The sequence below is a fragment of the Lactuca sativa genome, chromosome 9 (assembly GCF_002870075.4).
Source record: "Lactuca sativa cultivar Salinas chromosome 9, Lsat_Salinas_v11, whole genome shotgun sequence".
Classification (NCBI taxonomy): domain Eukaryota; kingdom Viridiplantae; phylum Streptophyta; class Magnoliopsida; order Asterales; family Asteraceae; genus Lactuca; species Lactuca sativa.
This window is the reverse complement of record NC_056631.2, coordinates 57,144,128-57,170,836: the sequence shown is the minus strand read 5'-3', so window position 1 is coordinate 57,170,836 and position 26,709 is coordinate 57,144,128. Positions and strand designations below refer to the sequence as shown.

The following is a 26,709-nucleotide window of genomic DNA, read 5'->3' as shown; positions in this document are numbered from 1 at the left end:
ATTAATTGAGAAATCATATTATTTGATTGGTATTGATCAAGAATTAATTGGAATTAATTTAGTGATCAAAAGAGACTAATTAAATTTGTAGGGACTGAATATGTAAATTAGTGATATTTATTGTTTGGGCTAATGATCCATGTTTATTAGGAATGGACTAAATCATTGTGAGAGTGTATGAAGAGTTAGTCCATAAGGATAATAAGTTATTGGATTAAAATCCAAAGTGAATTAGGGTTTACAAATTGAAACCTTAGGAATTCCAAACTATAAATAAAGCCCCAAGCTTGCTAAAATCGGCCCTAAGACTCCTAAGGTAAAACCCTAGCCGATTTTTGAGCTTTCTGACCTCTCTCTCATCATTTTCCACTTGTTCATGGTGTTTGTGACTTGTTTGAGGCATCACACTTGGGGTGCTAAGCTCTTAAAGACCAAGTTCTACAAGCTACAAGAAAGAGGTATTCTTCCATCTAGTTTTATGTTGTATATCTCCAAATTATATGCTAGATAGGCTTCATGCTTTGTGTCACACCCCCAAACCGAAACGGCAGAAACGTTCGGGGGTGGATGACGTCATGTATAGTATCACAACAATTGGATCATAGTAATCAAAGTAAACACAACCATTACATTGAATACATAAAAGGTATTTACATCTGTTTGATTCATATTTATGTACATCAAAAAGTAGCAAAATATAAAGACATGACTCTATACGCTCCGTCTTCTCAAAAGCTGTAGGAGTACCTGTCTACTGATTTCTTGAGAATACAAGCGGTTTTGAAAAGAGTATCAGCATTAAAATGGTGAGTTCATCAGAATGTTTTTGTAATGAAAACATGTTAATGAATTAGTGAAAATGTTTGTATGTTTCCAAGAAAATTCAATATTTTCTAACATATGAGTTTGTTACAGTGTTCCATAAAGTATTAGTTCGTATGCCTGGTTACCACCAGATGTATCATATAATGTTGATTTGAATGAAAACCCTTTTGTATGAAAAACCTGGCTATCACTAGTATGTATAAAATATTCTGTTTGAAAACCCTGGATAGCACCAATATGTATAAAATATTTTGTTGAAAACCCTGGATAACACTAGTATGTATAGTAGTTTTATTAATTTAAAATAAAACTAATTAAAGTTGTTACCATTCTTATATTAATCGTATTATTTAGTACCAAATTTATGAGTTGTTATAACCATACTTGACCATTGAATTGCATGAACGACGTTCTTCAGGTGTCGGAATCGAAATGACTTTGTCACTCGTAGACCTGTAGGTCCTACTGTAGCTAACAACAAGGTGCGGAGTTTTCAATCCTATATAGATCTATACACAAACTCACTTTCTCCCTCGAGGAGACTCTGGTTATAATCTCAGGACTTTTGTGGGTACTTAAGTAAGTACGCGAAGATGCTCACTCATAAAATGTTATACTAACGATTAGGTGTAGAATAAAATGAATCCCTTGAATTTAAATGACTGTTGATATGACCCATAATATACCCAATATAGCTTATATGTTCATTCCCATTGAATCTATATTTTGTGCATTGATAAGGTAATTATTCCATAAACTATACCTATTATAGTTTATGTGTTTGTTGATGTATTCAATTTAAGTTTGACATTGATAAACTCTACAATTATGTTGAAAACTTCCCTTATGCTCAGTATTTTAGAAAAGGGACAAATATCTAAGTGATTTATAAATGTAATAATCTTTGGTTTAAATCAATCGTATAAGTTTTAATCCTATTTAAATCCTTTATATAAATCTCTAAATTTATTTGTGTCTTGCTTGTATCCTCCCCTTAAAAACGTTAAAAAACAGTAAAGATGTAGAGGTATGAACTCACAGTCGGTTGCATGTGTGTGCCGGACAACGAGATTGGAAACGAAGACCCTCGAGTTGATATACGCGGCACTTAACGGGATCCTAATAATAATTAAGTACATATATGCGTATTATTAGCGAAACCATTAATTATAGTGTTGGAAAACACTTGCTATTGGTTAAGGAATGTTACCGAGACTGATGAAGTGAATGGATGGTTTTAGGTTTCCAAAGTGTTCACTGCTAGAAAGTGTTCACGGCCGTACACGGTTCACGGTTCTTGGTGAGGATTTGAAGGGTTCACGGTCCTTGAATGGTTGCGGCCGTGAACAAATCTCGGTCCTTAAAGATTTGAAGATTTGAAGGGTTCATGGTCATAGATCCATAATCATTCCACTTGTTGTAGTCTCTTTGAGGTATCAAGTTCATACCTTGGCTTGTAGATGATTAGATCTCCTCGTAGTTTGTTTTGTTATGCTTTGGGCTCCTTTTCGGGTTGTTAGAAGAGTTAAGTCGTTTTATGGGATTGTTCTTTTGATTATGAGCTTGATATGGTCTCCTTTAGCATAAAGGTGCAAGCTTCATGGGATTCTTGGTCACATGCATGCATTAAGTACCTTATTAAGTCCATTTTAAGCTTAAGAGCTTCATTTAGCCATGCATGAACGTAAAGTTAGCAACTTTATGTGATTTTCCAGCTCAAGGGAGTTTGATCTATGTTTTGGAGATTTGTCTTAAGGGGTTAAGTGTTAAAATAGGGTTTTAGATGAATAGGGTGAGTACGCTTAGAGTACAAGCCTTCAAGCGAGTACGTTATGCGTACGCCCCGCGTACTCAGTTTGTTAGGCCTCGCATGTGTGGGCTTCGGGGTTGGGCTATCTCTTGGGCTTTGTGTCTTGGGGCATGGTTGGGCTACATGAATACAAGTATTTTCGACTAGGAAAACTCGTTGGGCGTTAGGGTAAGGCTCACATAGAGATTTAGGCCCAATTTGGAAAATTGGGCCATATGTGGGCTTTGGATGGTTAATTGGTTTTTTGGGCTTGTAGATTTGGAAGTTTGGGCCTTAGTCTTGGACCAATCTAGGTTACGGGTAAAATGGTCTTTTTACCCCAAGTATGGATTTATGGTTATGGATTGGAACCCAAAACGTATTGGATTTTATATGATATTGATAGCTCGGGGATTTGTCGGACCAACAGCCATGGTATATCTGGTTGATTCAACAGTGCGAGGTGAGTTTCTTCACTAGGTGAGAGTGGACACCCATTAAGCTGTCATTTTATAGGTAGCAACCTCATACCCCCCCCCCCCCTTATAGCCCGACTTCATGAATGAAGCCTACTAATGACAAGACGACTTGCTCTTACATATATATATATATATATATATATATATATATATATATATATATATATATATATATATATATATATATATATATATTAACTTATAATATTATAAAGTATAAGGGTTGATTTTTAATTATTAAAAATCTAGGGGTTGGAACTAAAGTTTATTAAGTGACTTTACATGTTCCAAAACTTGAGGGCAAGTTTTGTAACTTTACAAAACCTTTCAAATTCATAACTTATGAGTTATTAAAATGAAGACTCTTCATTTTATAACTTATGTGTTCTTTTAATGGTTTTTAACACAAATAGACTTTTGGTTATCCATAACTCGAGGACAAGTTATGGACTCCACTAAAACACATAAAGATCATGAATTAAACATTTAAACAAGTAATTCCTATGATCTATCAAAAACTCATAAGAACATGAATATTCATATCAAAGTTTCAAGAACATATGAACACATAAAATCATGAAAATTTGATATTTTCTACTGTAAATGGATTAGAACATCCATTACACCATCTAAAACAAGTTTTACAACACCAAAACAGTTTAGGGTAATGTTTCTAGTCCATTTCAAGCAGCAAAAATCGAAATTCTGCACCCTGCCTGGCCAACTCGTCGAGTGCTCGAACTGAATCGCCGAGTTGGTTGCATTTTCACTTGGACCCGTCGAGTCCCCTGTGCAGACAGCTCAAAAATTCGATTTTTACACTATTTTGCATCAAGTATTAACAAACAAGCCTAGGCTCTGATACCACTGATGAGTTTTGAGCATTCTAACACCCCTAAGTGTACATGCAACTCTAGAAAACCTTGGATCCATGTTTGTCTAAAACACATGCAAAATATGATTTCCAAGGTTCATAATCCTATCTAGCATACATGGGAAACTTTTAATCTAAAAGATGGCTAGAATTACATACCTTGTAGTTGATTTGATTCCTTGAAAACCTTGAGAGCCTAGCACCCCAAGTGTGATGCCTCAAATGCATCACACAATACCAAATGCTTTGGAATAACTTTAGAGTTTGTATAACACTTGTAAAAATCGGCTTGCTATCTCTTGTTCTTAGTGTAGCCAATTTTGGTGAGTATCATGTTCCTTATATAGTTTGTCACATCTAGGGTTACAACATGTACACCCTAATGTGACATGACTCTTCATTTCCATGACCCATGGGTTTGTAACTCCCATGAAGCATCCATGGAGCATCCTATGGGTTTAACTCAACTGGATAATCCATGGAGCCTTTTAGCCCACTATACAAATTATGGATGATTTACATAATCAACCCATATATTTAATTAGTCATCTTTTGATCACTTAATTAATTCTTGATCAATACTAATTAAATAATACTATTAATATATTAGAACTTATAATATATTAATAAACCACAAGTGTTATTTCTCTCATTTAGTCTATCTAAAAGCATGATGCCATGCAACCCAAATGGACCATGCCGGGTCGGGTCAAGTACATACCAAATATAGTTATGGACTTAGATACCTTATCCAAAAGGTTCTTCACCATTAGCTTGTTCAGCTCCCAATAGTCAATACACATCATGTGTGACCCATCCTTCTTTTTCACGTACATGATCGATGCTCCCAACGGGTAACTACTTGGACAGATAAATCCTCAGTCTAGCAGCTCCTGAAGCTGCATAGACAACTCTTGCATCTCTGGCAGAGCTAGACAATACGATGCCTTGGCTATCGAAGCCACAACATGCACTAAATCAATACGGAACTCCACTTGCCTCTCCGGAGGCACCCAAGGCAACTCCTTGGGAAATTTGTTAGGAAAACCTCGCACGATCGGAACACTTCTCAACTCTAGTGTGTCTTGAATCCTCGTGTCTGAAACATAAGCCAAGAACCCAGAACAACCCTGCTGAAGAAGCCTCCTAGCCCTCGCAGCCTAACAGAGAGTTGGCCCATGCGAGGCTCTCTCTCCATGAATAACTAGTTCTCCCTAACTTGGGGTTCGAACTCTCACCAGTTAACGCTTGTAATCTATCGTGGCCCCATTCGAACCCAATCAATCCATCCCAATGATCACTTTCAACTCCTGCAAAGGAATTGTAAACAAATCGATAGAAAACTTCTCCCCAAGCACATTCAGAACACTCCATTGAAAATACCCTCGTAGCACTCACGGTGCGGTCATCCGCAATCTCCACCTCGAGTGGGGAATCTAAGGTCCCCAGATCATCCTGAAACTTCTTGTTGAGCGCAAGAGATACAAACGATCGGGTAGCCCCCAAATAAAAAAGAACATGTGCCGACAAACCATTGACCAAGAAGGTCCCAATACAATATCATAATAACATAGCATAACAATAAAATAAACAAGAAAGAAATATATCACATACTAGTAAAGACATCTAGCACTGCTCGGGCCTCCTCTGTAGTCAACTGAAATGTGCGGCTCTTCATCGCGGGAGCTTCCGCCTTGGCGGGATGGCCATCAGTAATCCTCATGGTGGCAGGTTCAGGCGTCGCCACTGCACCTCCTCCTCAAGCCAACTGCGGACAATCGGCCTTTTTATGACCGACCTAGTTGCAGCGGAAACAAATCAAGCCCTTCCTGGGGCAATCCATGCTCACGTGGCTTGGCTAACCACATGTATAACATATTGGGCCTATCACTCGACAAGCTCCACTGTGAGGCCTCCCGCACTTGGCACATCGGCCACGTCCCTGCTGGAAGGATCGGAGGTCCTAGGCTTCTTAGCCTGACCTACAGCCGTTTGAACCTGCTCCAGCTTCCGCTTCGTGCTGAGCTCTAAATCAATCTCCCGTTCTCGGGCCTTCTCTACCATATCATTCAGGGTCTTACACCTTGAAAAGTTCACAAACTCCCAAATATCATCTCTCATCATGGAATGATAGCTCGTATTCTTCACTTCCTCGTCTGCAGCGTACTGCGGAACCAACAATGCTCGCTCCCGAAACTTGGCACTGATCTCCGTCATAGTCTCGGTAGTCTGCTGCAAATCCTAAAACCCCCCTCACTAAACTTTTCACCTCAATCGATGGTGCAAAATCCAAGTCAAACCTCCGCACAAACTCCTCCCAAGACATCTCATCCACACCTGCTGATCCAACCTCCCGGGTCACCTCCTCCCACCAGTCACGTGATCGATCCCTCAACATACAGGATGCAAACCCCACCTTTGCCAACTCGGGGAAAAATCTCGTCCGTTGGGCATTCTCCATGCCTGTCACCCAACATCGACTAATTATGGGATACCTGACCCCAAAGAAATTGGGCGCACCACACGCCTTGAACTCCAGGAACGAGGGATCTCCAGCCCCAACCTAGCCCGTAATAATCTTGGCTCGAAAAGACCATATCAGCTCCTCCATGATCTCCATCATACCCTCTTTGACGATCCCAAAAATCACCAGGGTAGCGTCAAGAATGCCACGAGTAACCTCGACTGTAATAAGATTGCCCAACCTCTCATCAATGGGCTTTGCACCGGAGCCCGAACCTGATCCTGATCCTAAACCTCTAGTGATCATCACCATCTTCAAATGAAAATACCAGAAGACGGAATGATAAAGAAATTCAAAGGAGGTACTTCCTCACCGTTCTCCTTAAAGTTCACAGGTCTAACATTAGTTCGGGTACAGGTCGTGTGCTTTTAGTAGTACGGGCCCAATACTACCTTCCACACCTTACATGTACCTTCCCCGAGGTTCTACCTGACACCTGTAATTCGCCCCAAACAATAATATGACCCACAGAATACAGCATATCTCAAATCCTAGACTATTCTAGGATTTCTAAATCCCCATCAAACCAGAACTTAGTTAACCACAACAGGCTGCCCTATGCATGCAAGTTATACAAAGATAGAATCACATGGACTGTCAAATAATACCCTACCATAGACCACAATCCAAACAAGGAACGGTAATAAGGCAAAATTCGTCATTCTAGGGCTATGCAATCCTAGACGTATACAACTTTGAAAGCATACACATAGTAGAACTCATCCGATTATTAAACTTTCAAATATAGTTATAGCATGGCTAACATATTAGGGAAACACTTACTTGAGCTCGGCCGATTACGCGCATTGCACTCTCCCTTCTTTTACAAAGAAATCCGCTTCAAGAAATTTTTAACTTTTGATTTTTGAATTTTTTTTTTTACCATTCCCTCAGTTTGAGTTCTGACACACCTAAGAGTGTGCCCGAATCCCTCAAACCAAGGCTCTGATACCAACTTGTAAAATCCATTTTAAAAATAAAATCCATGACCCTTAATTATAGATTCCAATCATAAAGTGTATCTCGAAAATCCATTACATCAAATTATTATTCAAAAGATTAGAGTGTCAATATCAAATTCTGGAGAGTGTGTGTCGCACCATCATGTCAGGCCCTTGCCCTTAGATCCCGAAGTACCTGAAACAACCAACAAACTATAAGCTAATGCTTAATGAGTTTCCCATAACATACCCACAGAAACCCTCCATGGTCTTAATCCAAGTGTCATGGGAACCCCCACATGGTCTTATCCAACTGTCATGGGAACCCCCTCATGATCTTTACATGAGTACATAACACATTGATAGCACATCCACAAATAATCATTACAGCTAAGTAACATGGGCCGACATTTGTACCTTAGACCCAATGGCATGGTGAGGAAACTCACATCGATAACTGAACAATAGTTGATTAGGCCTCGACTCTGAATGTCAGCTTTACTCAACCCCTAAACAGAAACAATTCCTTAGATTCAATTTAATATGACCCCAAAACTCCTTATAAGTCAAACTTGGTCAAAGACTAGGGCCAATGGTCAAAGTCAACGGTTTTAGTTGACCCAACTCGCCGAGTTGTCCCTCAACTCATCGAGTTTCTCTATCATCCACATAGATTGGGAAAAATCCCATGAACTCGTCGAGTTCACTAATGAACTCGTCGAGTTGGCCATAAAACCAACCTTTTAAAGCATTAAACTGAATCCATCAAAACTAGGGACTCCAAAACTCAGATCTCTTCCAAAATGATGTCTAGAAGGGTAAAGTTTCTGACTTTACCCTTAAGAACCATCCAATAAGAAGCAAACCCAAAACCTAGACTCTTTAGAGTGAGTTTTAATCCATTATGCCCTTGAACTCTCCCAATATAGTCCCAAAATACATATCTAGAGTCCAAAGGTCGGATAATCACATAAAGTTTCCAACTTTACGTCCATTCAACCTAAAATACACTCTAGGGATTTAATAAAAACCTAAAGAGGGACTCATTGCATGAATGGGACCTAGGGACTAATAAACTTTGCAACTTTAGGCCAAAAGATGCCAAGAAGGGGCTAGATATGATTTATTAACCCCTAGAAACCCCAACATCTTGGACAACCCATCCATAAACCCAAAATCATGTTAAAACTTCAAACAAAGAGATCTAGAAGAATATAAGGCAAGTTGTCGACTTTATACCTCAAGAAAACTGCTATTGATGAAGAGATTTTGGATCTATACTCCTTCTTCTAAGCTAGATGCTTCCAACTTCCAAGCTCCTTCCAAAGAACCACCAAAATCAATTCTTAAAGCTCACACACTCAAACTTGGAAGAAGACACACGAATCTAGGGTTTCTGGACAAGGGTGGCTGGTAAGGAGGCCAACCAAGGATTTAAAGTCCTTTAAATAGGGTGAACCCCCTAAAATTAAGGTTTCATCTTTAGCCGCCAACTCGTCGAGTTGAGACTCACCAACTAATCGAGTTGGGACAATAAAATCCACGTCTACAAAATTCTTGAAACGACGAGTTGGAGCTCCCCAACACGTCGAGTTCCCACAAAATTTCCAATATTTAGATAAATGAATAATACATGGACCAAGCGTTAGATGAAGAATGTTAGATTTAATTGTTTCCAACACATGCGACTTTTTGATTGGTTCCTAGGAATACCAAGAAACCCTTTAGTGATATTTTTAGTGATAGTTTTTTTAAAAAAAAAAAGATAAAATATAATAAGAAAATTCATAATTTTCTTCCAAATTTTTAGAAATAAACCTTTGTTTTTTCTTGTCCAAAATACAAATAAATCGAATACAATAATATAGCAATAATAAAGTATCCATCACTAAACTTAAACAAACTATCATAATTACATTTTTCAAATCAAATATATGTCAAGGTCTTATAATGTTTTCAACACGTTAATATAACAAATGCAAACAATATATCTAATAATACTTTTGAATTACAATATTATAGTGAAAAAATATCTCCATGATAACACAAAGGTTACACATAAAAACATGAAAATCATATTTTGAAAGACCCCGTTTTCATGAGACTCATGTGGATTAGGGGTTGTCTGCAGTCTGCTAGGTCATCTGTCCTTCTGAATGGTAATCTGACATCTGAGTTTCAACTGTAACGTGGTCTTCGTCAAGGAGATCCACTATCCCCATTTTTGTTTATCTTGATCATTGAAGGTTTACATGTGTGTATGGAGGATGCTATTCACAATTCGGTTTTTGAAGGGGTTTCTATTGGAGATCATAATCTGAATATTTCACACTTGTTTTATGCGGATGATGCTATTTTTATTGGAGAATGGGATGCGGAGAATATTAAGAATTTAATTCGAATTCTTAGGATTTTCTTTATGGTGTCTTGGCTTCAGATTAACTTGCATAAGCCCAAATTGTACGGAGTTGGTGTTGAGGAGGAGTCTATTGCGCAGTTAGCTACGTGTAATGGGTGCGGTGCAGATTCTATTCCTTTTATTTATCTTGGGCTTCCTGTTGGTCAGCTCATGCATAGGAAGTTGGTGTGGGACTCAGTTTTTACTAGGTTTTGCAAAAAACTTTCTTTATGGAAATCAAAGATGGTATCTATTGGGGGCAGGTTAACTTTGGTTCATTCGGTGCTTGGCAGCTTGGGCACTTACTTTCTTTTCGTGTTTCGGATGCCTATCTTGGTTTCTAAGGATTTGGAAATAATTAGAGCTAGGTTCTTTTGGGGAGCTGATGATTGAAAAAGATTTTTACACTGGATTAAATGGGAGATGGTTTTAAATGATAAAAAAATGGTGGCCTTTCTATAGGTAGCTTGGCTTCGTTTAATCACTCTTTGTTGTACAAATGGCGTTGGCGGTTTTTGAATAGCCTTAATCTTCTGTGGGTGGATCTTATTAAAATTTGTTACGGGAGTGATGGAGGGTTTCGCATGGCTTCACGGTCCAATTCAAAGAAAGCAGTTTGGATGGGGATTGTTAATACGGTTTGGGATATGCATAATAGAGGCTTAATTCCTTTTGACTCTATATGTAGGAAGTAGGGGAATGGTCAAAGTATTAGGTTCTAGAATGATATTTGGTGTGGTGACATTATGTTGAGAGCTAGATTTTCTAGGCTCTGTGTTGTAGCTAGTGATGTTGATGCATTGGTTAGTGACTATTGGGATGGACAAGATTGGAGGTTTCAATGGGTTCGGAATTTTGATGGTGGGGTGTTGGCTGATCAAGATTTGCAATCGAGAAATTTGATGTAGTCGGTACATCATTCAGCTAGAAGAGATTCTTGGTGTTGGTCCTTTGGTTCTGAAGATACGTTTTTGGTGAAAGAGACTCGTCTTCAATTAGATCGGGTTGTTCTTCCTTGAGGTGGTTTGGCGACTAGATGGAATTGGTGGCTTCCTATTCAAGTTAACATTTTTATTTGGCAAGTAGTGTTAAATAGAATTCCTACGAGAGATAATTTGGATAGAAGAGGGTTAGACATTGATTCGGTTTTGTGTCCGGTTTGTCAACAGGCTCGGGAGGACATAAACCATTTGTTTTTTTACTTGTTCGGTGGCTTTACAAATTTTGATTAAGGTGGCAAAGTGGGTGGAGCTTCATATCCCTTCGTTTTTTGTCTGTTGAAGACCAGTTGTAGTGTGTTGATGGGTTGACGACGGTGCGCTCTAAAAGGTCAATTATGGATTTGGTGTGCTCTACTTTGCTTTGGATGTTGTGGACGTTTCGAAATGACATCTTGTTTGGGAATAAGAAGATGAAAAAGGAAATTTTGTTTGATTCCGTTGTTTCTTTTTCTTTTAATTGGTATTGTGCTAGGAATTGTAAGGCTAGTATAAGTTGGACCGAGTGGTTGAAAAATCCGGTCATGAAATAATTGTTTTGTTGTGGCTTTGCTAGTTTTTCGCTAGTTTTTAATTCATTATGCCGTTCAATAAATATATATATATATATATATATATATATATATATATATATATATATATAAACTTAAATAAATTGTGATACAAATGTTGTATTTTTTTTTTAAAAAGCAGTTTGAAAAGACATTTAAAAAGTTTAGAAAAAAAAAAGTTATAAAAAAGAATTTAATTCTATGAGAAGTTGTTAAAAAAAGACCAAATTTTTAACAAAACTTAAAACATAGGCTAAAAATAAAAAATTGAAAAAATGATATGTTATCTTAATATAACAGGTAAAAAAAGTTATCAATGAATTTAGGATATAAACTTTTTATAATGTGAACAAACATATTTTATTTTTTAAAAGAATAACTAATTCTTGTTTTCTGTATATATGTCATCTCGGATGTTGGCATTCATCTTTAATTTTACACTTTTAGCCTAAATTTTTATTTACGAATTTTATCCGAATATTAAATTTTATAACAAATTCATTCCAAATTTAGTTTAATTTACAAATTTACTTTTAGCCTAAATTTTTATTTACGATTTCTAACCCTTTTACGATTTGTTATATTGACTTCTCCTAGTTTGTAACATCTGCTTTCAGTGTATGCATCTTTGTAGTTTGAATAATTTAATCTAATTTTTTTTTGTAAGGTTTTGGCTTGGCCACGACATGGTAGTAGAGAGACCAAGACATGGCCTTTCCAGTTTAATTGGCGCGCATTCGTGAGACACCATGACGTGGCGAGCTGCTTGCCATGACGTGGTGGCGGTTGAGGTGTAAAAACCTATAATTGATGCATAGGTGTTCGTAGTGCCAATCTTTACTTCTACATGAGTCGTGGTTCTGTCTATCCGTCTGTAAGGTGAGTTTTCTCATTATACTTTGTACTGTAGTATGTATCATTTATGTGTTAGGATGTTGATAATATGTAGTGATCTGTTAGTTTGGTAGATCTTTTATGATTACATATATTTTAAGAGTTATGGTATTTGATATCGACATGTTGTGGTTGGGTTGAGGCGGTCATGTTTTGTGTTGTAAGCCAAAATACCCGAGGGATCCGGTTATTACTGTAGGCCAAAGAGAGCGGTCTAGCTACATGTTGTAGGCTCAGGAGAGCGGTCCGGTTAATACTATAGGCTCAGGAGAGTGCGGTCCAGCCATATGATGTAGGCTCAGGAGACGGTCCAGCCATTTATTGTAGGTCTGGTATGCATGCATTACATATGTATTGTTGTGTGGGGTATTTTTGGGAACTCACTAAGCTTTGACTTATAGTTGTGGATTTAAATATTTTAGGTACTTTTGAGGATCGGGTCAAGGCAAATGTTTGACAATACACAACATCCAGTGGTTGTTATGTTTTGAAAGTTACTATGATTTTGATACTTTGGTTTTATGAAATGATTCTGGAACAACATTTTTGGTGACTTATGTTTTATGGAAAAATGGTTTATTCTCTTTAAAAAAAATGGAAAATTTTTACTATGGTTTTGGGGATGTTACATAATTATTTTTATGCCACTTTTTTGGTGTTATTAGGTATGATATCATTAGAGAGATTTTGGTTTGTGTCTTCTCAACCAAGAAACTTCGAGGAGGAAAAGATATCAAGCATAGAGATCAAGGGCTACATAAGAGGTATATTATTCTTCCTTATGTTTTATGTTTTCATATGGTAGTAGTAATAATATGAAATTTAGAACTTATGATGCAAGTACACTAAGATAAATCTTTGATTTATAGATTGTAATGATACATAGAAAACCAACAATGATAGCTCTGAATCTTGATGTGACATTGTTAGGCCAAATAATGACAAGTATGTTTGCAAGTTGGTCAAAAGATGTCAAAATCCAATATAGCTACTTTTTGTCAAAGATATATAACAACATGAATCATTTTAAAACATGTTTGATCAAAATAATTAATTTTTTTTAATTAACTCATAAATTATTGCAAAACATGTGATTAACAGAAATTTCCATGTATGCGATATAATGTCAAATTTGTATGTCAAACATTCATGATGTATATGATATATATAACTCATTTATATGGTTATATATTTAATCTATTTGAATCATTAAAGTTATATCACTACATTGGATATATGTTGCAACAATAAAACAATCATATGCCACATAAAGGATATAACATTAGTTTGTTTATGCATAAATACAAATATAAATAAGATTCAAGTTGCATATATCAAAAAGTTCATATTAATAATTAAATTTTGTTTTTCCACTCGATATTTGTATTTTGACATTATTTGTTTACAGTTTTATCTATTTTCATATGTGGGGGTACAAACTTTTGTTCTTTTTTACCTACACAAACACAATGATGATGGAGGCAAAAAACAGTCCCAAGTATTCCACAATCATAATGAATGCAATCAAAAAAGCTATTACATACTGGAAGTGCATCTTGTGAATAGGAAATCACATCATTAAAACCTGAAACACAAATTAAAAAAAAAATAAAAAAAAGAAAAAAAAAAGATAAATGTTAAGTCTCTTTCTTTCTTTCTCTCTCTCTCTCTCACACACACACACACGTGTGTATATATATATATATATATATATATATATATATATATATAAACACTTAAAATTATTTGCATACTAACTGATGTAGAAGTGTTGTTTCATAACATGCATAAACATCTTTGAATTTTACATTTATGAAAAAGGAAAGGAAGAGAAGGTAAAAAGAAATTAATTAGTATTTTTCGGTTTTGAAGGGAAAAAAAAGAATGAGAAACTTTTGTTTTCTACATATGATTTTTAGGGGAGAAAACATATGCTTAGATTCCCTATTTTTCTTTTCATTCCTTTAAAAGCTAAGTGCATGTTTTCTCGTTTAATCACTCTTACTTCTCTCTCTTTTTTATTAATAATAATAATAATAAAACTCAAGAGCAAGGTGAAAATGAATTTCATAAACATAGAAAGAGTTGTTCACCTAAAACAAAAAGCAAAAAGATCACGATGAATGTTCTTTTCATTCTCGATTTATGATGAATTCGATAGAAAAATCAATGTGTGGTGGGTGTGCAATTGTTTGTCTATGTATTGTTAGTTTTTCATTTTCTTGACATTATATAGACAATGTTAACTCCTATAACATTTAATAATAGTATCGTATCTATTGATTTTAATGCAAAAAAAATAAATGTTGTTGACTTTTTAAATTAGGTCATTATTAATTTGCATAATTGCAAAGATATTAGAATTTACAACCTCATCCTTATAGATTTATGATTTAATTAATATCATTAAAACAATTAGAATTAATTAATTCTTTTCTCACCAGTTGACATAGAGGAAAAACTTATTTAAGTTCTTACAAATATTATAAATGATTCGAAATTAAAATAAAATTGTAAACTAATTTTCAAAAACCATATCATTACAAAAATCTCATAAAGTTTGTTATAATATGATCAAATATTTTTATGACATACAGGTTATCTCTATTGCTTTCATAACTCTTATGTATAAGTGTTGTAGTTAATAATTCTTTTTGAATATATTTATAACGAAAAAGATAAAGAAAAATACAAGAATCCTATGAAATTTTTTTTATAAATGATTCGAAATTAAACTAAAATTGTAAACTAATTTTCAAAAACCATGTCATTACAAAAATCTCATAAAGTTTGATATAATATGATCAAATATTTTTATGATATACAGGTTATCTCTATTGCTTTCATAACTCTTATGTATAAGTGTTGTAATTAATAATTCTTTTTGAATATATTTATAACGAAAAAGATAAAGAAAAATACAAGAATCCTATAAAATTTTAAAAAAAAAATAACAAATTTATTATCTTTACTTATGAAACATAAGACTCGTCAACATTAATGATAAATAAATATACCAAATAAGTAAAACAGTGTATAAGTAAAATATTGTATTTAATGTTTCGTGCATTTCAAAAATATCAAAGATATATTTGTCTTTATGTGTTTTATGTAATCTAATTTACTAACTATCAGTAAATAGAAACTTAAGATAGATATATATTAGGGTGAGCAAAAAACTTAACTGCAAACCGGAAAATCTGTATAAACCGAAACCGAAACCGAAAAAAAAAAAAAAAAAAAAAAAAAAAAAAAAAAAAACCAATGGTGCGTTTTTATTTTTGCAAAAGCCAAAAATGTTTGGTGCGGTGCGGTTTCTATTATTGCGAAAACCGCAAAAAATCGAACCGCACCGCATATATATATATATATATATATATATATATATATATATATATATATATATATATATATATATATATATATATATATATATATATATATATACACGCTTAGGTTATTCTATTTTAACTAAGTATTGTACGGATATCGTATGCTATGAGAATGATAAAGAAAATATGTTGTTTGATAATATAAATACGTTCAATCTTTCATAACTATTTTCATTAATACACATTCTCACTAATTAAATCGTATATAAGGTTATTATACACTTATTATTATTATTTTCATTTCTGTCATAATGTTTGTCAAAATGTTTATTGGATCGTATTTTGTTAGAATGAAAATGAGTGAAAAACGATGTCTGAGAACAAAAATAAATAATAATTATCGATAATGTATGAAAATGACGATATTTTTGTAAGGTTGAACGTATTCGCATTGCTAAACACTTATTCTCTTAGTAATTCTTATAGCATACGATATCCGCACAATAATTAGTTAGAATACTTGAACCTAACTCTCTCTCTGTATATATATATATATATATATATATATATATATATATATATATATATATATATATATATATATATATATATATATGGTTAGATTCATTTGAAACAGGTCTAATTTTGTGAGACAGTGAGACCATATTTTTCTAGTGAAATATTCTAATATTCTGTTATTCAAAAAAATAATATATATATATATATATATATATATAATATTTTGATATTCTAAAACAATATTTTTAACACATTTTACATTAAAATATTCTAAAAACATATAATGTTCGAATATTATACATATTACGTTTTTTCGATGACTAAAATATTGAAGTATTTCGCTAGAAAAAATTGGTCTCACGGTCTCACAAAATTATGTCCGTCTCAAATGAACTCTTACCTATATATATATATATATATATATATATATATATATATATATATATATATATATATATATATATATATATATATATATATATATATATATATATATATATATAAAGTTGATATTTGTAAAAACCAAGAACCCATTACAATTAAAATTTCTATAAATATAAATATCTATCTTATATATCAGAGGATGATTGTATATTTTTAAGCATACATTCAGTGATAATTACAATAACAAAAATGTTTATGACATTGTTTAACATTTAAATATGAAGAGTATTAGTGATGATAGTATAATTTTTATTAATACATTAATTGATATTATCGCATATACCTGTGAAACAAATATTATATTTTATCCATATTATATTGAAGCATTAGAGACATGTTGAATGAATAGTTATGTGATTTGATTACAAAACAAGATGTGGTGGTATTTGTTCATCTCCAAAAAAATGAGTAGCACTCCTCATCTGAGTCAAAGTAAATCGCTGAGATTCCTGAGTTTTAGAAAAAAATAATAATAAATGACAAAAAAAAAACGCAAAAACCAAACCACATAAACCAAACACTGCAGTTTCTAAACTACAAAAAACCGAAGTTGCGGTTTTTTAAGTTCGGTTTTGACCAAAAACCAAATCAAACCGCACCACGCTCACCTTTAATATAACATAAAAATACTTTATAAGAGAAAATAATAATTTATTTAAAAAGTTGATTCTTCCATATAATATATATTTTTCAAGTTATACTACCTTGTATGTAGATGAATTAATTCTACCGAGTAAAATAACCACCTATCATTCCAAATAGAAAGTGCTTTCTTCTTGAACGCCATCTCTGTCTCTATCGCTTTCACACCTCCAAATCAAACACCGTTAATTTTCTTCTTGATTCAAACCTACAAATCGAGAGTTTTCTTCTTGCTTTAGACTTGCAGATATAGAATCAAACAAAAGCCCATCACCACATGTTTATCGTTTTTTTGTATCTCCTATTCTGTTCATGATGTTTTAAAAAAACATCCCACATCGAACTCTTTGTACACAATCCATACATCTTAATATTGTAAGACTTAACATTTGGAACAATATCTCTCTTTAGAATTTGATTGAACAATTCTTGATTCACCATTGTTTTTAGAACAAAAGGCAAGAAGAAGAACAACCAAGGAGACCACCGAAGCAGCCCCCTCGTTGTAACAATCGCCCGACAGTGAATACAAAGAGTAAACCCATAGAGGGTTGTCAATCTCGACGGACCCCCTTGCATTGCAATTCAAATTTTTTCAAGAAAAAAATTAACACTAGCTAGCCCTATAACACCCAAATTGAAAATCAAAAATCTAGGAGGTGAAGTAAGAAATCCATTTTAGTTTAAGAAACTTTGGGGAAGTGGAATTGCACCTGCTTCTTTTAATAATCAGACTATTTTTGATGATGTTGGCCCCCTAACAATGGAATCGTCCACCACCACCACCGGTTTTCCCTCCAAAACCGCTCTTACTGGTGAAAGCTTCAATTTCACCCCAAAATCATGAATCCTTTGAGAGGGTTCACTGAATGTCCGACTAGCCGAAATCTGGGACTGCAATCACCATGTCACAGTTGACCGACGACTCTGTGGCCATGATTTCCCCAAATTGATGACGGGATTCATAGACGGAACTCCCGAACACGGTAGAGTTGGGTAAAGAGAAATAGATGTGTTCGAAGATACATGATTTGGGTTCTGGGTGTGGCATTAAACAGAGGTATTGGATGCCGCCTTTATCGCCGATTAAACTTCACCTGAGTTCACTTCTCTTTCGTATTTAGCTTCGATGGTTTGTCCACGAATTTTCAGGAAGACAGGATGGAATTACTTGGTGTATTTTCTGTGTGTGTGTATATATATATATATATATATATATATATATATATATATATATATATATATATATATATATATATATATATATATAGAGAGAGAGAGAGAGAGAGAGAAAGATTTTTTTTTTTGATTTCTTTAATAAAAAAATTGAAAAAGGAAAAATACCAAGGGAAAATCCGTCATTATAAAAAGTTTTAAAATTTTGGATTAAACTCGCAACAAAACAAAACTATTGGACCATCTTTGCAAGCCAAACCCATTTTGGACCAAAGTAGCTAGTTTTGACATACCACAGGTACCATTCTTGCAATTTTGTCTAACAATATTTACCATACTTTTAGGAGGGTTGATTTCATTATTTAGTCCAACTCCTTGTAATATTTATACTTAATAACTAACAAATATTTAGAATTACTAAAGAGGTTCTGAGGCTAAGGGAGTCGTAACATTTTTAATACCTTGCAACGTCAGATTTTTTAGTGTTACCTCGTTTTTGACCATTTAACACTTAATCTTAGCATAGTAGGGAGTTGTAACACTCTTAACATTCTATTTTTTTATTTTTCTAATTTAACTAAATTACTTTATTTTTAATATAAGTTGGTAAATCAGTTGTCGAAATTAAATTCTAACAGTTAAATTCAATTGAATTAGCAATGATTTTCACATTTTTTATTAGTACTAAATATATTAATTATTTAGGAAATTAAGAAAAGTTTGGTAGTAAGCCATGCAATTATCGTGTATGCATGAAATTGGCTTGGCGTTCATTAAAAATACCATTTATATTCTTAACGACATTAATATAGCGAGCCCCTAGCGAGTGTTAGGGGCCGTGTTCATCAACCCATAACAAGTTTGGCAAGTTGTTGGTCATTCCGTTTAGCCTTACTAGTAAATTAGGTAATATTCGTTATTTTAAATCAATTGCTGTTTTTTTTTTTTTCTGTAAGGAAAGCAAAACCTCGCTCATATATATATATATATATATATATATATATATATATATATATATATATATATATATATATATATATATATATATATAGAGAGAGAGAGAGAGAGAGAGAGAGATAGAGAGAGAGAGAGAAAGTTAGGTTCAAATGTTTTCGGTATCTATTGTGTGCATGTATGATTGATTATGGACCAATCATTTTAGTTATCTTCAACATGTAATATGCATTAATTACTTTCTTAAAATAACTAAAATGATTGGTCCATAATCAATCATATATGCACATAATAGATAGTGAAAACAAAATAACATAACCCTATATATATATATATATATATATATATATATATATATATATATATATATATATATATATATATATAGAGAGAGAGAGAGAGTTAGGTTCAAATGTTTTCACTATCTATTGTTTGCATGTATGACTGATTCTGGACCAATCATTTTAGTTATTTTAATAAAGTAATTAATGCATATTAAATGTAATTAATATTCATTATATCTTCAACATGTAATATGCATTAATTACTTTCTTAAAATAACTAAAATGATTGGTCTAGAATCAGTGATACATGCACATAATAGATAGTGAAAACAAAATAACCTAACCATATATATATATATATATATATATATATATATATATATATATATATATATATGGTTAGGTTATTTTGTTTTTACTAACTATTGTGTGCCAGAATGCACAGATCTGGACCATCGGATGGAATATAATCAAATGTCATGATTTGAGGGTCTATGGTAGTAGAATAGGATAGCATGTACCATATAATCATACAAATTTCAACATAAGGGCATTTTAGTCAATTAACCTATATTAAAAAATGAAATTTTCGGATTTTTAGGGATGATTAATTCCTTTATTTTTTAAAAATCTGAATATTTTAAATTAATTCAAATTTAAAAATCTGATTTTATTCTGTCAGAATGATAAAGTGTCAACCATAAAATAGTGAATGTATTTTTCGATTTTATTCTGTCAGAATGGCAGAATGCCAAACATAAACTAGTAAATACATTCTGAAAGAATACACAAAATCGATTCTTGAACTAATAATATATCAAAAAATTACATTGTATGATTGTGATTCATTGAATAATAACAAACATTCTGAAAGAATAAACAAGTATAATTCTTAAAAAATAACAACATTCTTAAAAAATGAGTGTGATCAATCTTTAATTCATTCTTCAACCCTTTCCCATCAGGTCTTCAAGCCATTCTTGAAGCCTTTTCTACCAGAAATTCATTGCCAAGTAATTTGTAGTGATACACTTGTAAAACCTGCACATTAAACATACAAATAATTAACTACAATTCTATCAGAATACAACAAATAATATTCTTACAAAATAAACTATTCTGCAAGAATAGTTTTTAAGAATTTGTATTATCAAGAATATATCCAACAAACAAAATAAGGAACTAGCATCAACCTATTCTGACAGAATAAGGAACTAACATTCTTCGGGTTCCATGTGTTTCTTCTCGATATGTTCAATGTATTAAACTACAAATTCTGACAGAATAAGGAACTAGCATCAACCTATTGTTATGAAAATGGCATCTAACCCAATCTAAATTGAGTTATATAGTTCTGAAAAGAATAAGGAACAAAGTGAAGTAAAAACATTAATGATTTTTAACTATTTTTTCATTGAGACATTTTATCAAACACGTGGTGTGCTTCTTCAGTTTCTTCAAAAAAATTAGTGATAGTCTTACCAATTTTGGCAATCAAAATTGGGTTTTGAAATCTGGAAAACATAATTCACAATCAAAAGTTAAGTACTTTTGAGATTATGTGCACCAGTATTAGATGTCAATTTGAATTGCTAGCCTAAAAAAAAATTAAAAGTACCTGGGATTGAAATTATTTGGTGGCGACGCCCTTTTCATCTTCAGTTACAAGGGTTTAGTCGTGTGAAGAAGCGGAGCAGCAGAAGAAGCCAACCGTGAGACAATATAACTTATAAGAGGGAGAGATTGAGGACTTGGAGGACATAAGGGGAAGTTGTGTTGGCCATGACTGCAAGGGTCCACGAGATTTATCGGAGGCACCGGAGGCGGAGGTGGCATCGTCATCGGAGATAACACAGTCGACACGAACAACAACGTTTTCGACCTGAGGAACAAGGGTATGAAATCGCTTGGAAACAACGCAACAACGACCTAAAGCCTTGACATCACCGATCTTGTTGAAGACCAAGAGGAGGAGAGAGTCTGGTAGATGGTCGAAAAGGTCGAGTGGTTCCTCCTCCGTGTAAGGGAAGATTTTGGTGGTGAGAAGCAGAAGACGTGGATTAGAAACGATGATGAGTTAGATTTAGGGCTAGGGTTAAGTAGTTGGTCAAAGAGATTTTTATGGTGATTCCCATTAATTAAGGGATTTTATTTTAACTATCATTCTAAAGTTACATAATTACCCTTATTCAATTTTTTTTAATTATTTAATTATTCCTCAATTCCTATTGGTGCATTCAGTCACACAATAGTTGTCAAAAACATTTGAACCTAACTCTCTCTCTCTCTCTCTCTCTATATATATATATATATATATATATATATATATATATATATATATATATATATATATATATATATATATATATATATATATAGGGTTAGGTTCATGTGAGACGGCCTAATTTTGTGAGACCGTGAGACTCATTTTTTTTATTTTTTTTAGTTAATTCAAGTTCCGAAAATAATATTTAAAAAAAGAATTTTTTGATTTTTACATTTATTTTGCATTTTAAAATTATTTTTAGAATATGTACAGTGTAATATTCTATTTAGAATATTTCACGTATTTTTCAAAAAAAAAAAAGATTTTTTTTTATTATTTTATTTTTTTAGTTAATTCAAATTCCGAAAATAATATTAAAAAGAATTTTTAGATTTTTCCATTTATTTTGCATTTTAAAATTATTTTTTAGAATATGTAAGTGTAATATTCTATTTAGAATATTTCACGTATTTTTCAAAAAAAAAACGGGATTTTTTTTTATTTTTTTATTTTTTTTAGTTAATTCAAGTTCCGAAAATAATATTTAAAAAAAGAATTTTTGGATTTTTCCGTTTATTTTGCATTTTAAAATTATTTTTAGATTTGGTCTCACGGTCTCACAAAATTAGAATGGTCTCAAATGAACCTGAACCTATATATACTATTTATGTTTATGTGTATTAGTGTATCCAATAGGTCCATGTTAATGCCATCGTTTAACAACTATTAGTAATTTTGCAAGATTAAGTTGTTTATTATTTAATTGTAGTGGTTAGTCATTAAACTTTAGGGTTAATGTCATAAAAACCATCAAGTTTTCAGGGTTTTGTCGGTTTTGCCCAAAGTTGAAATTTATGTCCGTTTTTACCCAAACATTTTCGAAAAAATGTTCGGTTTTACCCTTTTACCGGTGATAACAGGTTTTCCAAGTTATCATTATATTAATTTCGCAAAAAAAAACCCTTAAGTTTACCATTTGTTTGCGTTTTTACCCTTAAGTTTATAATTTTTTTACACTTTTACCCCAAGTATATATTTTTTCATAATATACATATTCATATGATTTTTCTGTTTGAATACGTATAATATGAAAAAAAAAATACATAGGGTAAAAGTGTAAAAAAAAATTATAAACTTAAGAGTAAAAACGTTAAAAAACTGTAAACTTAAGGGGTTTTTTTTTGCGAAGTTAATATAATGGTAACCTGTTATCACCGGTAAATGGGTAAAACCGAACATTTTTTGGAAAATGTTAGGGTAAAAACGAACATAAAATTCAATTTTGGACAAAACCAACAAAACCCTGAAAACTTGAGGGTTTTTATGACATTAGCCCTAAACTTTATTTAATTTTGTTTTAGTTTAATCATTTCATTAAGTTTTACTCTACTGAAACTTTTAACAATTACTTAAGAGCATCTTACAATTGGAAAAAATATTTAGATTATATTCACATGGTTTTGACGAAGAGACAAGGGCATATGGTAGTTGTGCAACCGATCATTCCATGTTCAATAATAATATAACTTCAATAAAGTATATGTTCACTAATAATATAAGTTCTAATAAAACAAAATATTAATATTAATTATTTGTATATTCAAGTAATTGTAAGTTTATAACTAAGATTAAATAAAATATAAACATATGTAGACGCCTCAATTGCGCATTTGGATGTAATATCAACATTTTTGTCAAAATCAATCGTTCGTTGAAAGTTATAATATTTATTTGTGTAGACTTGTTCAGTAAAAATAGTTGTAAACTTTTGAAATGTGTAAAATGTAAACATGAAAACAAAAAACTGTCAAATGTTATTTGAAGTAGCTTCCAGGTTAACAACGTTTTGTTTAAAATAAAAAATTTAAGTGCTAACTTTCAAACAAAACTTTTTCTTTGATTCAAATTTTTTCCTTAAAGCTAAAAACACTAAACAAACAAATTATTGAACATACACATAATTTTTTTTCTTGAAATTGTTGTTTAAACAATATTAGTAGAAAAAATAGTTTCTTGATAAACCCTAACATTTTAACTAAAATAAAACAAAGAAGATTTGATGTCCTATACGGCTACACCTAAACCCTTAATTTCACATTCTCCCCCATCAACACATTTCTTCAGCAAATATGACATCATATATGGATTGCACTGCACAAAAACACCAATTAAACTAAATACGCACTTCAAAAACAAAGATAAAAGAGTAATAACAAACAATCATTCTTTCAAAATTCAAAAACTTTATTATTTACCTTCTTCATTCGGGATATTCGGTTGATCTACCAAAAGTCGCTCGAGACTTTGTAAATCACCAACACTACAATGAACATTAAAAAAAATTATAAATATAAATTTTTCTTCAAGTACTACAAATAATTTTTTCAGAACATAATGGTCTTGTACTGCATCTGGCATACATTGAGCTAAGACTGTGACATATGTCAATGGTAGTATCGGAGAATCATTTTTATTCTTTGTCTCATCTAAAAAGGTGGGACTGGGACCTTTGTGCAAAAGACATAAATGCCCTTGTCCAGTTTTGTGTAACAAAAGTATACCTTGGTTTCAAGGCAAGGCTAACAAGCGCTGATGTCACGGATGATTTAAGCACATACCTACACCATTTGATTAAAAAAAACTACCTCTGTATATTATTTCCAATTATAAAATAATATGGTAGGATTAAAAATATCTGATAATATTAAATTTATTAATAATGTATGTATAGATTCATACTCTGATTGATACATCTCATGTAGAATTCGAAGCCCTTCTAAGCAATCTGCAATACTTGGTTTTACACCAATTCTTTGATGTAATTGCTTCATTGAAAGCTGAACAGAACCACCTTTCACTTGCTGTTTAGCATCACGAACAGTTTTTGCAAGAGAAAAAACAACACCATTTAATTCCTCCCTGAAAACATCAAGATATGAAAATTATTAAGCTAAATATAAATTAACTAGGATTATGGATTATTATAGACTTACAGAGTTTTAGTCATTGAAAGCAATATCTTCTGAAGGGATTCCATCTGTTTTGTGAAGATGGTATTTTTAATGTTATCAAGGTTTTTTAGGGAGCCATAGTTTTTGGGACTTTCAAGCAACTGATAAGAGGGTAAAAAAGGAAATAAAATCGATAAGAATTAATCAAGAGATTGAATCTATGTATGTGGAAATTGGAATGTGAAGGACCTGTAACCTTCCAATAATGGAAGAAGCATTTCTGAACTGTGACACTAATCGAGCATGGAGGTCGTCCCATTTATCCATGTCATCTTTCACCCTCTTAAATTTCTGCTGAAACTTTTTCACTGTTGCCTCCATTGTTAACCAAATCTAAAACACAAATTCTTGCCTATATTCCAGCAAGATACACACGATTAGTGTCTGTTGATACTCGTGTTAAAAGTTTACCTATTTATTTTGGGTTTACAGTTTAATGTGTTGTTAACCTCAAAATTTTGGTAAACATGTCATAATCTCAACCCCAAGTATCTTCATGATAACCGGTATGAACATCTGGAAGAATGAGGGGTTCATAGCTCTGTCAGGCATATACACAAACACATGGTGTGGTGTCCACTCGGATTATTAAGAATGAAAGTTAAAGCCTTATGAACACAAAGCACACCAATTTGGAGCATCAAAACCCAAAAAGAACATATTCTTCATAAATCAGTATAGTCAGTAGCAATTAAATTGAATAAAAACATGCCCAGATTAAGCAATTAAACCAATGATCGAAATTCGAACAGTGTCCCTGCGTAGGCATATAAAGAACAAGAAAATTGGGATATGATGCATGTAAGGGATCAAGAACTGAGACATCATGCCTCAATCAGAAGTGTTAAAATTAAAAGCCAAACTTAGAAATTATACCATTTTTTTTAACAGTACAACCACTTACCTAAATGTTGTAGCAGTCGCAGGTTAGGGCTCTGTCGAAGGGAAATGCTCTTTAGAAGGATCAAAACGGCGTCGATTAGAGTGTTGTATCATGGCACGAATCACTCAAGGAGACAAGTGAATGCTTGTATCTGAGTTTTGGGGTTAAAACTTAAGGCTACTAATCTACTATGTTTTTTATAAAAAGGAAATAGATGGAAAAGTATGTTGCTATAGCCTATATCAGCCAAAAAAAAAAAAATACTCTCGTGCTTCTAATTTGATGATTTAGTTCATAATGTTGCTAAATTACGCTTTCTAGTTTTAATTGCCAGCTCCCCGCTGGTAGTACTTTTTTTTCAAATAAAATCTCAAAAGTTCCAAAAAAAGTTGTATTTGGCATATATAATGTTTACTAGATGTACTTAAACAAAGAGGGAGAAAGATAGATCATACCATCAAATTACGTAGGTAGTTACTCTACACCTAACAACCACAAAAGGTAAAACCTCTTACAAGTTGAGATTAAAAAAAAAAAAAAAAAAAAAAAAAAAAAAAAACAAACAAACAAACCTAAGATGAAGGGGACTGGGGATGCTTCTACAAGTTTGGAACGTTGATTCGGCATTGAATTGCTCGGTTCCGGCGAGCATTACTCTATCGCTGGAACGATCGATGAAGAAACAAAAGCAAAACTCAAACATTCTGAATCTACCTTCTGATTTGGCGTCGTTGTTTTTCTTCTCTTAGACCTTCCGGTATACTGGCAACGAGCCAGTTCGTGGTCTACGTGGCCATGATAGTGGTCCGTCCACACCACCCCAGGTTCTCGTGGTCGGTCGTGTTCATTGAGCCTCGTGCTTGGGAGGACGATGGAGAACGGCAAATGGGAGAAGAGGAAAAGAAGTAGTCGTTGAACGGCTACA

General features: G+C 32.8%; 1 protein-coding gene across 3 annotated transcripts; it reads right to left on the bottom strand.

Annotated features, from left to right (window-relative positions):
• Positions 1–23,795: 23,795 nt before the first annotated feature.
• On the bottom strand, positions 23,796–25,997 carry LOC111911352 (uncharacterized protein At5g43822). 3 transcript variants are annotated; one of them, XM_042898743.2, is made up of 8 exons: positions 25,806–25,997; positions 25,351–25,442; positions 25,091–25,253; positions 24,884–25,002; positions 24,630–24,809; positions 24,452–24,508; positions 24,146–24,210; positions 23,796–24,041 (listed from the first exon to the last, which is right to left on the bottom strand). In XM_042898743.2, exons 3-8 carry the CDS (start codon positions 25,220–25,222, stop codon positions 23,998–24,000), a joined length of 597 nt encoding a protein of 198 aa, XP_042754677.1. In that variant the 5' UTR covers positions 25,223–25,253; positions 25,351–25,442; positions 25,806–25,997; the 3' UTR covers positions 23,796–23,997. The 3 variants fall into 3 exon arrangements, with proteins under 3 accessions (XP_042754677.1, XP_023762909.1, XP_023762910.1); XM_023907141.3 differs by having other exon boundaries at positions 25,351–25,417; XM_023907142.3 differs by lacking the exon at positions 25,351–25,442 and having other exon boundaries at positions 23,797–24,041; positions 25,806–25,994.
• Positions 25,998–26,709: the final 712 nt, after the last annotated feature.